Here is a 16064-nt window from a genome sequence, read left to right as displayed (position 1 = left end):
GTGGCCACTGGCTACATGTAACCAAATTAAAATTTAATAGTTCAAGTCACTAGCTGTATTATGAGTGCTGAATAGCCACAATGGCTAGCGGCTCCCAAAATACAGCACAAATACAGAATATTTTTATCATTGTAGGAAGTTCTATTGGATGGTACTAAGAATTTAGCAATAATAACAAAGAAAGATTAAGGTAGTTTGGACAGGCCTGTTCCTTATAGAAAATTGTCCTAGCCTAGTGTTCAGAATTGTATAAAAGTATTAATGACACTTAACATTAGTTTATAATTTTATACTTTTCATACACTTTTTCACATTTGATCATCCCTACAAATTTTTGAAGTAGGCAGAACAGGCTTTGGTATTCTACCTTATAAATGAGAACACTGAGGCTTCAAATGAGAAAGCTACTCACCCAAGTTCTCATAGTAATTGGTAGAATATGAACAGAATGTGGTAGTTTTCTAAGACACTTAGTCTCCCTGGCGGAGCTGATTACTTCTATAATATTTAATATATGCTGTGTTAACGTCATTTCTTACAGTGCTTTTCAGTGTTTATTATAGAATTAATGTGGGCCCATTATTTTTAAAATTCTGACATTTTAGATTTATATCTCACTCTCAGTATCACTACTACTAAAAGTTTGTTCTTCCAGTATACTCCCCCCAAACAGCTGTATACCATTAGACTTTGAGAGGAATATTGGTGGAGTTTTAATTTTTTTTTAAATGTTGATTTGCCTTTCTGAAAGTTCCGGCCATTTATTCTACCAAAAGATAATCACATTGTTTTGTATTCCTTCATTTAGTTGTCTTTTTCACATTAGACTGGGAGCCTTTGTTCTGTCCAACTGGCCACTGTGTCTCTTAAACATAGTTATTTAGCAAATTAAAAGAATGCATACTACATGTAGGTCTGAACCAAGAATACTTCCCTTCACACCCATCCCCCAAATGGAACAATATGTGTATCAATAAGGATAAATGTAATGAATTGAAACATAGCAGATATTTTTAAATCCATAAATTTATAATAACGCTAAGGCAGGCAAACAAAACCTAGTTGGTCACTGGTGAAACAAACTCATTATTTTGAAAACTGATTAAAGTATCGTTTCTGTTTGAATTCTATATCCCTGGCTAACCAAATGGTAGATAGAGGAAAGATGCTGGAGAAGTATTGCAGTGAATAAAATGAAAAAAAAGCGTGTTAGAGCTTCATCATTTTGTCCCTAGTAGATTATCCAGGCATTCATCACCAGTGATTGCTAATGATACAATAGAGAGACAATCAGAAATATTTTATGTCTCTTCATGAAAGAACCCAACACCACCCAATGCTACTGTCTTGCCCAAAAAATTGTACCTGAATCTCAATGTAGCCTTTAGAGCTAACTACCAATTTATAGGAAAAACATAGGACAAATGACTATGTTAAGTGACAATGAGGACGCAGTCAGCAAAATCTAGGTTATAGGAAACTACTAGGCAAAAATGATGTGATCTCTTCAACAAATAAGTAGAAAAGGGAGGGAGAAACATACGATTTTTTTTTTAAGTTTATTTATTTTTGACAGAGACAGGGTGCGAGCATGAGCTGGGGGAGGGACAGAGAGAGAGAAGGAGACACAGAATCCTCAGCAGGCTCCAGGCTCCATGCTGTCAGCACAGAGCCCAACACAGGGCTCGAACCCACAAACCGTGAGATCATGACCTGGGCCGAAGTCGTATGCCCAACCGAGTGAGCCACCCAGGCGCCCCAAGGAGAAACATATGATTAAAATAGACTTAAGAATTTTATCTCTCGGAGCACCTGAGTGGCTCAGTTGAGTAGGCATCCGACTTTGGCTCAGGTCATGATCTCACAGTTCGTGGGATCTCTGTTGATAGCTCAGAGCCTAGACCCTGCTTCGGATTCTGTGTCTCCCTCTCTCTCTCTACTCTCCCCGCTCATGCTCTGTCTCTTTCCGTCTCTAAAAAATAAATAAATGTTTAAAAAAAATTTTTTTTATCTCTCAACCAGTCACTTATTTGGATCCAAAGGTGAATGAATGAATGAGTAAATGAAAATGGAGGATACTTGAGACTTGGAAATTTGAACATTGGCTGGATGTTTGACGTTAAATAACTTTTTTTAGTTGGAATAATAGTACTATGGTAATATTATTTTTAAAAAGATCTTATCTCTTAGGAATAATGTACTTAAGAACTTTGTACAGATGAAATAACAGCAAAATAGTTTGCTTCACAGTATACTGTACAAGAGTCAAGGGATATGTGGATTGGAATAAAGCTAAAACAAGAATGGCCCTGAGTTGTTAATTATTGAAGTACATGGAGATTGTAGGTAGACATTGGTATCATTTACAAATTATGATCTTTTGTCCTTCTCTTTCAAATGTTTATCTCATTTCTTCTTTCTCTTTGTAATGATTAGTAGATTCTCCGGTACTACGGGGATTTCCTCAATGAAGAATTTTTCAGACAGCAGAGATTTAACTCCTGATGAGTTATTTCATGCCTTTGGGTGTTCTACATAAAATGTCATTAGAAAACAATGCCAAAGTTTAAAGACTAGATTAAAAGAAATTTTCTTCTAGTCCAAATTTTCTGTTACCAGGAATACATATTAAATTTTATTAGGCCTTTTTTGATGTTTTTTTCCCCCAAAATATAATTGTGTTGAGTGTATTTATGTAGAGGTTCATATAATATTCTCTCTGCTTTTGTATTTGTTTGAAATTTTCCATATAATAAAAAATTAAAATGCAGCTGATCCTCTTTATTCATGGATTGTGTATTTGCAAATTCTGCTTGCTAAAATGTATTTGTAACCCCCAAAATCAATACCTGCAGCACTTTCACTGTCATTCAGACATGTCAGACATACTCATGTGCAGAGAGGCAAAAAACTTGAGTCACCCAACGCACATGTTCCCAGCTGAGGTCAAACAGTGAAGCTCTGCCTTCTTGTATCAGCTCTCTTCACAATCTGTTTAAGGCCATGTTCTTCACAGTTTTGTGCTTTTTGTTGGTGATATGGCTATTTACAGTGGCCACCAAGCATAGTGCTAAAGTGTTTTCCAGTGTTCCTAAGTGCAAGAAGGCTTGTGCCTTACTGAGAAAATATAAGTGTTAGAGAAGCTTCAGTCAAGCATGAGTTATAGTGCTGTTGGCCGTTGAGTTCAATATTAATGAATCAACAGTGTATATTAAGTAGTGTGTCTTTAAACAGAAACACACACAAGGTTATGTATTGATGGACTGATGAAAATATTGTGACCAGAGTCTCACGGGAACCTAACCTTGTATTTCCCCTAGGAGCAGTGGTGGTTCAATATTTGCAAATTCATTGTTCCTGGTGACTTTATAGAACATAACTGCCACAATTAACAAGAATCAGTTCTTTGTAATTGTAATGATTTACAGTAGTGGATTTCTTAATGTTGAACCATTTTTGGATTCTTGGAATAAATGGAATTTGGCAAAGGTGTGGGTAGTATTCTTTCAGTATAGTACTAGGTTAATTTTCGTGGGTTTTTTTTTTCCTTGGAATTTTACATTAATCTAGTTTTCATAATTTGTTATTAAAAAACCCTATTATTTTGTTTTTAAGTATATGTATATATATATGGGTGTGTGTGTGTGTCTGTGTTTAAATTAGAAATTACCTAAATAATACATACATATTTTCACATGAATTTTTCAGAGAATACAGCAATAATATTCCCTTTTGTCTTCTCTATATGCCATCCTCTGCCCCAGCCTTTTCTATTAATTCTTATTGTTCATTGTCTTTCTTTTTAATGCACATATGTACACATACATATATACAGGTTTTTATTTGTTTTTTTATGTGTGACTTTTAACTTGTCTTATTTTACACAGAAGACATATTTTACATGTTATTTTGCAACATTTTTGTTTTCAGTTAACAGTGTTTCTTGAAGATCTTCCCTTGATACTAGTTACAGATCTACATAAGGCAGTATTTATCCATTATAGGTATCTAGAAGTGAAATTGCTGGGTTGAAGGGTATATTTATGCATACTTAAATTTTCTTATACCAGATTACACCCAAAAAAGCTGTGCTCAGTTATACTCCCCACGAGTGTGTGACAGTACCACTTTCTCTATATTGTTGCCAGTAGTGATTGTCAGTTTTTCATTTCTGCCAAAGTAGATTATCTAAAGAAACAAAATCTTATGTTTTGAATTTGCAAAACCCTGATTGCCTCTACTCCCTTCTTCCTTTTATAGGAAAAATTGTCAGTAAATATGATTTTTACTTGGAAGCATTCAAGTGCTGTAACTCCAGGAGTAGTAACACATTAAAACTGGACTTGGAGAAACAACGCATGCTGGCAGTTTCAAGTAGAGCAAAGCTCTGTAAAACCACAAATAAGGAAATGGAAGTGTCAAAATCATAGTGTCAGAAGTATGACAACTAGAATCCTGTTATGCAAAAAAACAACAAAACAAAAACGGTTAACAGCAAATATCCTTAAATTTAAGGATAGTGTTTCATACATTTTAAAAAGTTAGATCAGATTTCTTATAGTAGGTTTATGTATCACATCCCTAAAATCAAGTGGTTTATATAGGAGCAAGGAGAAATTTTTAACTCTTAATGATATGATAAAAATTTGTTTCTTTTGATTGTGAAAGCTTATGAGCTTAAGCCTGCATCTTGAAAGAGTAACTGAAGTATCTGTGGCTCCTTTCAAATTTTAAATATACTACATTTAAGTCATTTAGCACAAAATAATTCTCTTTCAATACTTTTCTTCCTAAAAACTTGCTTATACTTCCAAAATAGCTAGTTTATTTTGGTAATTATGTAGTTTAGAACCTCAGCTTCTCTTCATACAAGAATATTTCAGAGGAAATAGCAAATGGAAAGTACTTTAAAACATTTAGGTCTTTGCTGTTTTATTCAGTAACAGATCAACATAAATGATGAAGGAAAATAATTACTGTTGGGTATTAGTTAATTATCTAAATAATGAGTTCAGGAGCTTGGCAAGCTAAAAGACAGTAGGAAGAGATGAAAACAAAATATTGCTTTACACCTAGTTCTTCCACAGTAGCACATTTTATTGGGTGGCTCAGTCGGTTAAACATCTGACTTCAGCTTACGTCATGATCTCACAGTTAGTGAGTTCAAGTCCTGAGTCGGCCTGTGTGCTGATAGCATGGAGCTTACAGCCTGCTTCGAACTCTGTCTCTGTGCCCCTCCCCCCACTCACCCTCTGTCGGTCTCTGTCTCTCTCAAAAATAAAACATTTAAAAAATTTTTTAACTTAAAAAAAAAAGCACACTCTATTACTGAGCCATCACTGTAATGGAGATGAGAGTAAGCCTTTTTGTCCTGACTGTGACCATGTTTATTGTTCAGCTTAGAACTAAAAAATGCAACTGGTGCTATAAAGGATATCAAACTTTACATTTGTGTAAACTTAAGAAATAAACTGCCTCTTCTAAAAACTTAATCAAATTGCAACACAAATTCTTAACTGTTACGGACCTAAATTTAAGGTATCTATAAGTAGTGCATTCATTCAGCTATTTTGAACATAGTCTTTATTTTCCTTTCTATAAACTGTTTCTTGGTTGAAGGGTTCCAAGAAGAAAGATGAGTAATATTTAGCAGTTGATTAACCTGTCCTATAAAGTTCCAGTGCTAACTTAGAACTTTTTGCTGAAGTGAGAAGTCACATACTTGCTTCTTAGAATAAAAAGTAATATAGGGGTATAGTAAAAATTAAAATTCCAAAAGTACAGAAAGGTGTAAAAGAAAAATTAGAATTCACAATTCTAGCTTCTCCATCTCATTACAATCTCTTCCCCCAGAAATGTCCACTGTTATTTCTTGTATATCCTTCCAGGGAAAAAATGCATTTATAAGCATAGGTGTATTCTTTGTTTTTTTAAATTACATAAAAGGGATGTCAATTCACATGCTGCTCCTGTTGTCACTCACCAGTGTCTATAAGATAGTGCCTTGCAAAACGTGGAGCAAAGCATGCCATGTAGTGTGTCACCAATCAGAGCTAAAGAAGGAACAATTTTGTTTACTCACTGGCGAGAACTTGTTCTCAAAAGTACTTGGTGGAAGTAGTCTGAGCAGACAGGTCTACTTACCAGATAGCCAGTATTTTTTGAGTCTTAATAATTTTTTTGAGTGGATAATCAAGGTTCTAGTATTTGAAGGTGCTTAGAAAACTGAAAACCTGGAAACCATAGATAGCATTAGAGTTGCATGTAGATCATTCCACTAGTAAAAACTGCATAAATATGAAGTGAGTGATAATAGAGTTTCAGTGCTTTTATAGAAATAATACTGCTATGAACATCTTTGTCACTACAAGCCTTTACATACCCAATTTTCTTATCATATATTCTAAGAAATACATTTCTTGAAGCAAAGAGATGTTTTTAAGCCTTTTAATGCCCACTGCCAGATGGTTCTCCAAAAGCATGTGCAAGTTTACCTTGCCATGAGCAAATTATGAAGGAAAGGTTTTCATTTAATTCTCCGAAGCATTAGATATTACATATTTTTAAATCTCTCCTACTTTGAGAGGTAAATTATGTGTCGTCATTGTTTGCTTCCACTTGCATTACCTTCATTTCATATTTTCCTCACGTTTACTAAGGTTTTTCTCTTTTTCTTTCAAATGATTTGTTCTAGTTTATTGCCCATTTTCTTGTTGGAATTTCAATGTCCTTTACTCATAAATCTTTATGATCTTTAGTAATGATGTTAATTCACATAGGCTATAAGTCAGCAAATAATTTTTCCCAGTGTTTCAATTTTTGTGTATAGATATTCTGTAATTTTTAAACTTAGAAAAGTTTCCCCTCCCCCTTTGTACAGTTTGATACTCAGTTTCATTTTTTACTCTGTGTTCATTTATTTTTATTTCCTCAATTCCATCTGGAATTAAAATTTCTCTAATACGGTATATTTTGGGTTTGTTCTGCTTCATTGATCTGGCTGTTTTTGTGCTGGTACATTTTTACTTGTAGTTTTGTATAATATGTTCATGGTGCGGGTCTTACTACTTCACGTCCCCTTTCTATCTGTTTCCTTTTTAAATAAGAAGTTTAATTTTTAGAAATACGTACAATAAACACATTAAACATTAAAAGAAGACAGTGAACAATCTTCACTCCACTCATAATCATTCATTTCTTGATTTGTTTTCCCTAGCAATCATGTCAAATCTCAGGGAGTGCATTTGCTTCTATACTTAGCCTGCTAAAACTCCCAGGTTCTACGAAGTATTTGTATTAAAGATTTCCTTTCATCCTTTACCTTTCTTTTTACCTACCTCTCTCATTTTTTCTCATTGGAAAAGTAGTACATGCTTATTGTAGAAAGTTCAGAAAAAAAATATAAAGAACAGCATAATTTCTTACAATTTCACATCTGTTAGTAGCCCCATTCTGGTGTTTTTTCTGTATTCAATCAATTTCATATTTTGGTGTTTTCTTCCCTACACAGTCGATTTTAATATACTTCTTAGACAAACAAAATTGGGATTATACTTTCTATGGTTTTATAACTTTCTTTACATGATAGTCTATCATGATTGTCTGTCAAGTAATTATTTTGTGTTCCCAGTACCTGGCATGGTTGTTACACATTATAATCCAGATTCAAAATAGGAAATGGTAATCAATCCTCAAGGAGCCAGTGGCAGTGGTGCTGTAATAATAACTAACACTAATTACATTTATTCATACTTAACATTAATTGGTTGTGTCACAACTCTAAACATATTACTTATATAATCCTCAATATTACAGGAGAATACTTGAGAAAACCCCGTGAGTAATATATTATTTTCTCCATTTTGTAGATGAAAAACAGGCATAAAGTAGTTTAATAATTTTCCCACAGGCCCCTTCACAGGAAGTGATAGGATACCATCCTAGGTCTTTTGATTTCCAAGCTTTTACACTTTACCAGCCCTTACACTAAGTGTTACCCCCTAGTGCTGACCCTGAGACATTTTCATGTGCTAACTCTTTGTAAGTCCTGTAGAGCTCTATTCTCTCTCAAGGTCCTTTGTGTAGCATTGGAGTTCATTGCAGCTTGGCTTTGTAGTGCAGCTAGGACTGTGCTGCCTGTCTGCACCATGAGAGCAGCTAAAAAACTTACTAAATCACATTCCCTTCCATTTCACACTATACTCTGTTCAGAATTTCACAGACATTCTGTTCCAATAGTTCCTGGATAATGTCATTTTGGTCCATCTGCAGATTTCTCTATGGTAACAATCTTTATCCATTCAGCATCTTAAAATCCTCTTGAATGTGTTTAGTATGTGTAACTTTCTTCTTAAGGTTTTACTTTATGACTGGATCATACTCCAAAAGAAAGGGAGAATGAGGGTCTATTTAGTGGTAAAACACGTCAGTCATATATTACTCGGAAGTCCATAGATTATGTCTATGTTTGCACTTTGTTTGCAACCTGTCTAGTTCTGTTTTGTTTTGTTTTAGACTCATGATTGTTATCTGATATGCATTTCAAAATACAGTATGTTGAATGTTGAAAGTAATAACTGTAAGCCTGCTTTTCTTTTTTTTTTTTTTTTGCAAGGATCATTCTTAGTTTAAAAACTGAATTCTTCTGATGTTTTTATAAAACAACCTGATGAGAAAAGTGATCTTGAAAAGACTTGTTCTATGAGGAAGTAATTTCCCAAAACTTGATCAAAGAATCTGCTTTGGAGGAAAGAGATGTCACCAGGATAAATAGTCGTTGAATCTATTATGAGTAATGTTTTTCAAAAAGTTAAGAATAAGGAAAGGCTGTTTCTTATGAAAGGAGGGGGGATCACAAGCCCAGAATAGGTGAAAATAAAACTGGTTATAGAGCATAAAGAGAATGATCTTTTATAGACAAAGTAAGTTACTTGCTGTGAAGAAAATGTGGACATATTTATAAAGGATGAAGGATAAGGAAGATGATAAAGGAAAATAGAACATGGAAGAAACTAGCCTGTCATCCTAAATGCTTGGTAGGAAGTAAAATGGACCACCCCCACAGAGTGCTTGTGTTCTCTTTACTAAGCACTTGATTAGCACTTCTGTGGCTGCATCGTTGAAGATCCTATAGAGGTTAGCAGACTGCCTTTGCCTGTAGAATACACTCATTGAATGAATGTTGCGTGATCTGAAGTTACTTCAAATTTGTTTAATCAGTGCCATGATAAAGTAATTTTCTAATTATACAATTTTTTTGAAATTGGTGATTTGCCTACATTCTTATAACAAACATGTTAAAGCATTTTTGTTACTCTAGTGGGAACTTGGGTTTCTTTAAAGCTTGTCAACATTATGAGTATTTTGGCTGTGGAAGCCGGATATGTGTGTTTGTGTCTAATGTGTGTTGTAAATTTTGGCTCAATTTTAAAGTAAAACATTTTTCTTCTTTGTAAAACCTGAAGTAGCATGTCCTTGATACACTTGTGTTCTTTCTCTCTTATTCAGGGAAGCAATGTTTCTTAGTCCTACGTCAGCAGCAGTTTAACGTCCAGGCGCTCGTGGCGGTGGGAGACCATGCAAGCAAGCAGATGGTTAAATTTGCTGCCAAGTAAGTAAGCAATTATATCCTGTTGTCAGAATAAACAATGGTGGGAACCAAGACTCCCAGGGGTTTGGACCATTTTCATACATTAACATCAATGCTTCGTTTGTTTAAAAATGTAGTTATTTAAATTGTCAGTTCAGTATTGCTGAATACATTAAACTTACAAAAGAGAAAATATGGAGCACAGGCTTGAAATTCATTTGGAACTGCTGAAGCAGCACTCTCTACAGACAAGTCACATTTACTTTCAAGTGGAGTAACAAAAAGCCTGGCAGCCTCAACATAGCAAAGCAACTTTATTTTGTTGTGTTTGTTGAGCTTCTTTTCCTCCTTCCCTCCCCCAGTTTGAGATTTGCATATTAAGCAACAAGTTTCCTAACTGAAAAATAAAAGCATATAAAATAAAAGAATGTAGTTTTGCAAATGATTCCCCCAAAGGAAGTAATTCAAATGTCATAACATGTTACAACTTTTAATTTTGACACCAAAACGGTTAAAAAAAAAAAAAGTAAAATCAACCCACACCCCGCCAACTCCCAACCCCCCAGCTCTTGCTGTCTGGCTCAGAGTTCCTGTAGAAATGCATTGTTTTGTTCAGTTTGCAAGAAGCAGGATATAGAGATAGTGTAGGGGTTGTACATGCTATAGTTCTAAAGTAATAATATCTGGTAATGTGGCTCGTTTTGTTTGTATGTTTTGATCAATCAGAATTTCATTTGCATGATAATAATTAAAGAAGACTTGGAAAATGGGCAATATTTTCAGTGACAGAGTATAGGCACAAATGTTATATTTTTCTATTGATTTTTTTATCTCTGTTCTTTAGATGTAAACTTTCAAAGATGAGTGAATATAGATAGAATTATCCACAATTTTAGAACTAGAAAGAAACTAAAAAACAATCTAATTTAACATCCTAATTTATGCTTGGGCCCTCCCTGACTCCTCTGGCATAGTGTTTTACATGTACTGGATGTTCAGTAACTGGTGTCGGTTTAGCGATTTATTTACCAAATTTAATTTTATTATATCAGCAATATCTGCAGTCTGCTTTAAAAACTCCAGTGCTGTTAATTACATCAATTCACTGAGGAACTCAGTAGTATTTATAGTACTGGTACAGTAGCCCCACCTCACCCTGTCTCCCAGTCCTGCTCCCTAGAGACTTCCATCTCTTCTATCTGTATCTTTTGGTGATTAGGTTTGCTGATTTCATCTCATAGACTATAAGAGTGTATGCTTGTGGGGTACATATTCAGCTAGCTTTTTAAGGTCAGACTGTATCCTATGAAGTGGGACATAAGTAAGCTTAGTCCCTAGAAATGAATTTTACACAGAGAATCTTCTCTGAATAGAGACCCTGCAAACCGTAGACATATATGCTAAATTATATTTAATACACTGGAAAATACTGGGAAAAAGTCAACTTAAAATCAACAGATAACCTTTATGGCTTTTGTCTTTTACATATTAAATTGGTTTCTGAAAACTAATAAATGGAGCTGACAGTTTTATATAGAATATGTGTTTCCACTAAATTGCATTAATAACCTTAGTGTTACATTCCTGAAGAAAATATTCTAGTCTGAAAATCTTTTGAAAATCCCATTTACCCTTAGTAGTCACTAAGAGACGTTATAATGATAAAAGGACAATGGATTCATTTGATGTCTTTAGAAGTAAACACATTCAGATAGTCCATGAATAGTTATTTCTTACTATTTTGAATCTTTTCAAACTTCTGGGACTTGATGAACAGCAGTTAACCATATCAGAGGTCAACCAAAGCCTAATAGCTAGCAGAGCTACTATGTCCTCATATAAATTAAAGAAAGACTTTCATTTAAATGATATAGTGTAAGGATGATCTTTTTTTTTAGACAAGGCAAGAATTTAGATAACGTAGTCTGGATTTCATAATCCTAAAGTGGAACTCAGTCAAGATCTAGATGTAATTCAGCTTAACAGTTCATTTGTGACTTGGATTTTTTTTTTTTTTTAAGCAAAGCACGGTATCTATTTTTACTTTCCTGCCCCCTAAAAAATAGGCTTTATATAATTAGTAATGTGTGGGAAAAAATGATTTCATAATAGAGCTATTGCAAATTATAAAGCCTTTGGCTGGTTATAGGCAAGTAAATGGAGCCAATTTTATACAATAGGCTTAACATGTGATACTTTGGTTATAATTATTTAGCTTTTGGCACTACTCTTATGTTAAGGTGTCTAGCCTGAGTAATTAAGAGTAAATGTGTTAATAACTTTTGCTACCTCGTGAAAGAGGAAAATTCTCATGACTAAGACTCTGTGTGGTAAAAAATGATGAGTTGTTTTTTTTTTATTGAAGTATAGTTGACACACAATGTTACATTAGTTTCAGGTGTACAACATGGTGACTCAACATCTCTATACAGAACGCTATGCTGACAGTATCATTGACTATATTCCTTACACTGTGGCTTTCATCTCCGTCCCTTAGTCATTCCATAACTGGAAGCCTGTATCTCCTTCTGCCCTTCACCATTTTTTACCCATCCTCCCATCTCTCCACCCACTCTGACAGCTACCAGTTTGTTCTCTGTGTCTATGGGTCTTTTTCTGCTTCTTTTGTTCATTTATTTGTTCATTTGGGTTTTTTTTTTAGATTCCACATAGAAGTACAATCATGGTATTTGTCTTTACCTGACTTTTTTCACTTAGCATAATACTCCTCTAGGTCCATCCATGTAAAAATGATAAGTTTTTAATTTGTGTGGTTGATCGATCATTTTTTTTAGGAACATGATTTCATGTCCCTGATAGGTCAGTCAGCTTTTTTTATGTGACTATAGATTGTACTTCTCAGTACAGAAATTCTGATCTTTCTTAGTAATAGAAGTCTAAGACAGCATGTCATTTCTAATTTTTTTTAATGTTTATTTTTGAGAGCAAGAGAGACAGAACGTGAGTCAGGGAGGGGCAGAGAGAGAGGGAGACCCAGAATCCGAAGCAAGTTTCAGGCTTCAAGCTGTCAGCACAGAACCCGACACTGGGCTCAAACCCACGGACCATGAGATCATGACCTGATTTGAAGTCGGATGTTCAACCGACTGAGCCACCCTGGGCACCCCTAAGTCACGTGTCATTTCTGACTGACAGCCAGTATGATCTTCAATCCAAAGTGCTAATTTTTAAAGAAGAAAATCACAAACAGAAAAATTTTACTTTGAAAATTACCTGCTCTTTACATGAATAATAAATCAAGTGAAGTTGTAATATGAATTCTAAAGAACTTTCAGAACTTTTTTAAGAAAAAGATGTGTTGGTTTTGTTCTTCATCCTTCAGAATCCTTTTCCTAAAAATTATGTGTATTTGCTAGGCTTATACAAACTACTTCATTTTAAATGAGTATTCAAAAAAAATAAAATGAGTATGTAGGGGCACCTGGGTGGCTCAGTTGGTTAAGTGTCCAACTTTGTCTCAGGTCATGATCTCACAACTCATGAGTTTGAGCTCCTTGTCGGGCTCTGCACTGACAATGTGGAGCCTGCTTGGGATTCTCTCTTTCTCTCTTTCTGCCCGTCCCCCATTCGTGCTCTCTCTGTCTCTCTCAAAATAAGTAAATAGGCGCACCTGGGTGGCTCGGTCGGTTATGCGTCCGACTTCAGCTCAGGTCATGATCTCGCGGTCTGTGAGTTCGAGCCCTGCGTTGGACTCTGTGCTGACAGCTCAGAGCCTGGAGCCTATTTCAGATTCTGTGTCTCCCTCTCTCTGACCCTCCCCCGTTCATGCTCTGTCTCTCTCTGTCTCAAAAATAAATAAATGTTAAAAAAAAAATTAAAAAAAAAAAGAATTGGCAATAGACTTTAAAAAAAAAGAAAAAATAAGTAAATAAACTTTTTTTAAAAATACAAATAAGTGAAATAAGTATTCATTGGCTCCATTGTGGAAGCAAAGATTAAGGTAGCTCTCATGCACTTATCTTTGAGATCTTTGGTGAGCTGGCACTTCTGTAAAACAAGAATCTATAGTGTGATTTTTATTAAATAACAATAAAAAGAAATTACTCTATTTGACATTAACATAAGATAATTTTTATAACTTGCTGTGGTCTAATTATACTCACATATTATTGTTATACCATACTCCAACAACCTTAAGGTCCTGAGGACTTTCTGTCCAAAATTTTACTAAAATTTTTTTGGGAGGATGGAGCACCTGAGTGACTTAGTTGGTTAAGCATCTGATTCTTGGTTTCAGCTCAGGTCACGATCTCACAGTTTCCCCAAGAGCTTCCTTGGGATTCTCTCTCTCTCTCTCTCTCTCTCTCTCTCTGCCCCTCCCCTGTTTTTGTCTCTCTCTCAAAATAAATAACTAAACTTCAAAAAATAAAATTGTTTTGAGAGGAAAGTCTTTTTGTCTCTCTGAATGAATTTTCCAAGGCATTTGGCCTTTTTTTTTTTTTTATTGGCATCTTTTTAGTGTTGTTCTTTGTAATTTCTGCCACATGTTAGTTGGGTTGGAACAAAAGTCCAATAATTTATTAAATTAGTTTTTTTATTAAAAAAATTTTTTTAATGTTTCATTTTTTTTAAGAGAGAGAAGAGACAGAGTACGAGCTGGGGAGGGGCAGAGAGAGAGGGAGACAGAGAATCCAAAGCAGCCTCCAGGCTCTGAGCTGTCAGCACAGAGCCCAACGCGAGCTCAAACTCGTGAACCACGAGATCATGACCTGAGCTGAAGTTGGACGCTTAATGGACTGAGCCATCCAGGTGCCCCTAAACTAGTTTTTATTGAGACATACAAATTCTTTTTGCTCTTTCCTGAAATCTATACTTGCCAGAGGTTTATTTTCCAGTGGTATTTTTATCTAAAATATTAAATGGCTTCCTGTTTCTAACCATATGCTATGTTAATTCTGCCTGTTGATTCCCTCACTACAATGTTACTTCCCACTACTTCCCCTTGAAGTAGTGTATACACTCTTCATATTGGGCAGATTCTCTGTATCTGCGATGGCCTCTCTTTCTCATATTTTAAAGTTTCGCTTTTATTCATTAAATCCTCTGTCTTTGTCACTTAGCTTAAGCCCATGTCCTTCATGGTCCTCATTGATTGGTTTTTCTTTTCTTTAAGGTCCATAGATATGCTCTTAGAAGGCTGGAAGATTTTTTTATTTTTTTTAACTTCAGTTTTTTTAATTTTGATGATTATCTTAAAGTTATATAAGGGTATTTTTCCATATCATTTTAAAGGCTAACTTATAGCAGAACTGCTGTGTGAATTCAGAACTTTTCATGTAGCATTTACTGTCATATTTACAGTAGTGTTCATGCCAGCTGAAGCCAGATGATATCCGTGTTCTTTACTAATGATGATTTCACTGTAGTTTTGAATAGCTACATATGCTGAGAACAAGTTGGATTACTAGGTGGTACTTGATAGTTAAGAGGCATCCTGAACTTTTCTGTTGTGGACTTGGGGTGCCTGGGTGACTCAGTTGGTTAAGCGTCCGATTTCCGCTCAGGTCATGATCTCATGGTTTGTGAGTTCGAGACCCACATCAGGCTCTGTGCTGACAGCTCAGAGCCTGGAGTCTGCTTCGGATTTTGTGTCTCTCTCTCTCTCTCTGCCCCTCCCCCTGCTCACGCTCTGTCTCTCAAAAATAAATTTAAAAACTTTCTTAAAATTAAAAAAAAAAGCCTATGCCATTCAAGCAGATTTATGGAATCCTATTTTTGTCTATATAGGAGCAGCAGATCACTAACAGTATAATAGTTCCCATTGCAAGGAAAAATGTTTCTATTTCCAGTTCTGGTAATTACCATACTAGATACCTGTTTGATTCAGATTTCAATTAACAATGCTGCATTATTAACTTTCACATGAATAAGATAGTTTCATAAAATTATCAACTGATAACTTTATTTAAATTGTCATTCTTGGATTCCTGTTTGCAGATTTTTGGTTAATTATGGGGTCTAACTGTCCAGAACCAACCTCAAACTTACCATTTTATGTAATGGTGAGCAGACATTTTTGACATTACTGATAATAAAGTATAGAAACAGATTAAATATAGAACTGGATCTGAGACTATAGCTCTACACAGTAAACCAAATGTCAGTAATTTAGTTTTAGCAGACTTTAATATTGTTATCTGAATTTTGTTATTTTTAGTATTTGTTTTCATTTTGTTTTAAAGTTCATTTTGATTTAAAGTTAAGGGCTGTATCTCATAGCTGCAAATGTGACTTCCCTGGTCACTGAAGCAGTACATCCATGTTGTGATTACCTATAAGTTGTATATCTTTCTTAACATCTACTTAACATTTTTCATTTGTACCATTCTTTCAAAGACTGTAATTTGGTACCCCCCCCCCCCCGCAAATAAATAAAAATAAAGTTAAGGTCTATACACAGTGGAAAACAGTGTGGAGGTTCATCAGAAAGTTAAAAATAGAACTACCCTAGGAT

The 16064-nt window shown here is 34.8% G+C and overlaps 1 protein-coding gene across 3 annotated transcripts in view; it reads left to right on the top strand.

Moving 5' to 3' along the window:
• DARS1 (aspartyl-tRNA synthetase 1) overlaps positions 1–16064 on the top strand; it is a 62654-nt gene that overhangs the window by 6406 nt on the left and 40184 nt on the right. For all 3 annotated transcript variants that reach the window (XM_027055869.2, XM_015065969.3, XM_027055871.2), the window contains one exon: positions 9508–9610. In XM_027055869.2, coding sequence (XP_026911670.1) covers positions 9508–9610 — 103 coding nt within the window. The remainder of the gene's footprint in view (positions 1–9507; positions 9611–16064) is intronic.

The sequence above is a fragment of the Acinonyx jubatus genome, chromosome C1 (assembly GCF_027475565.1).
Source record: "Acinonyx jubatus isolate Ajub_Pintada_27869175 chromosome C1, VMU_Ajub_asm_v1.0, whole genome shotgun sequence".
NCBI lineage: Eukaryota > Metazoa > Chordata > Mammalia > Carnivora > Felidae > Acinonyx > Acinonyx jubatus.
The sequence above is the reverse complement of the archived record's forward strand: the minus strand, read 5'-3'. Positions and strand labels throughout refer to the sequence as shown.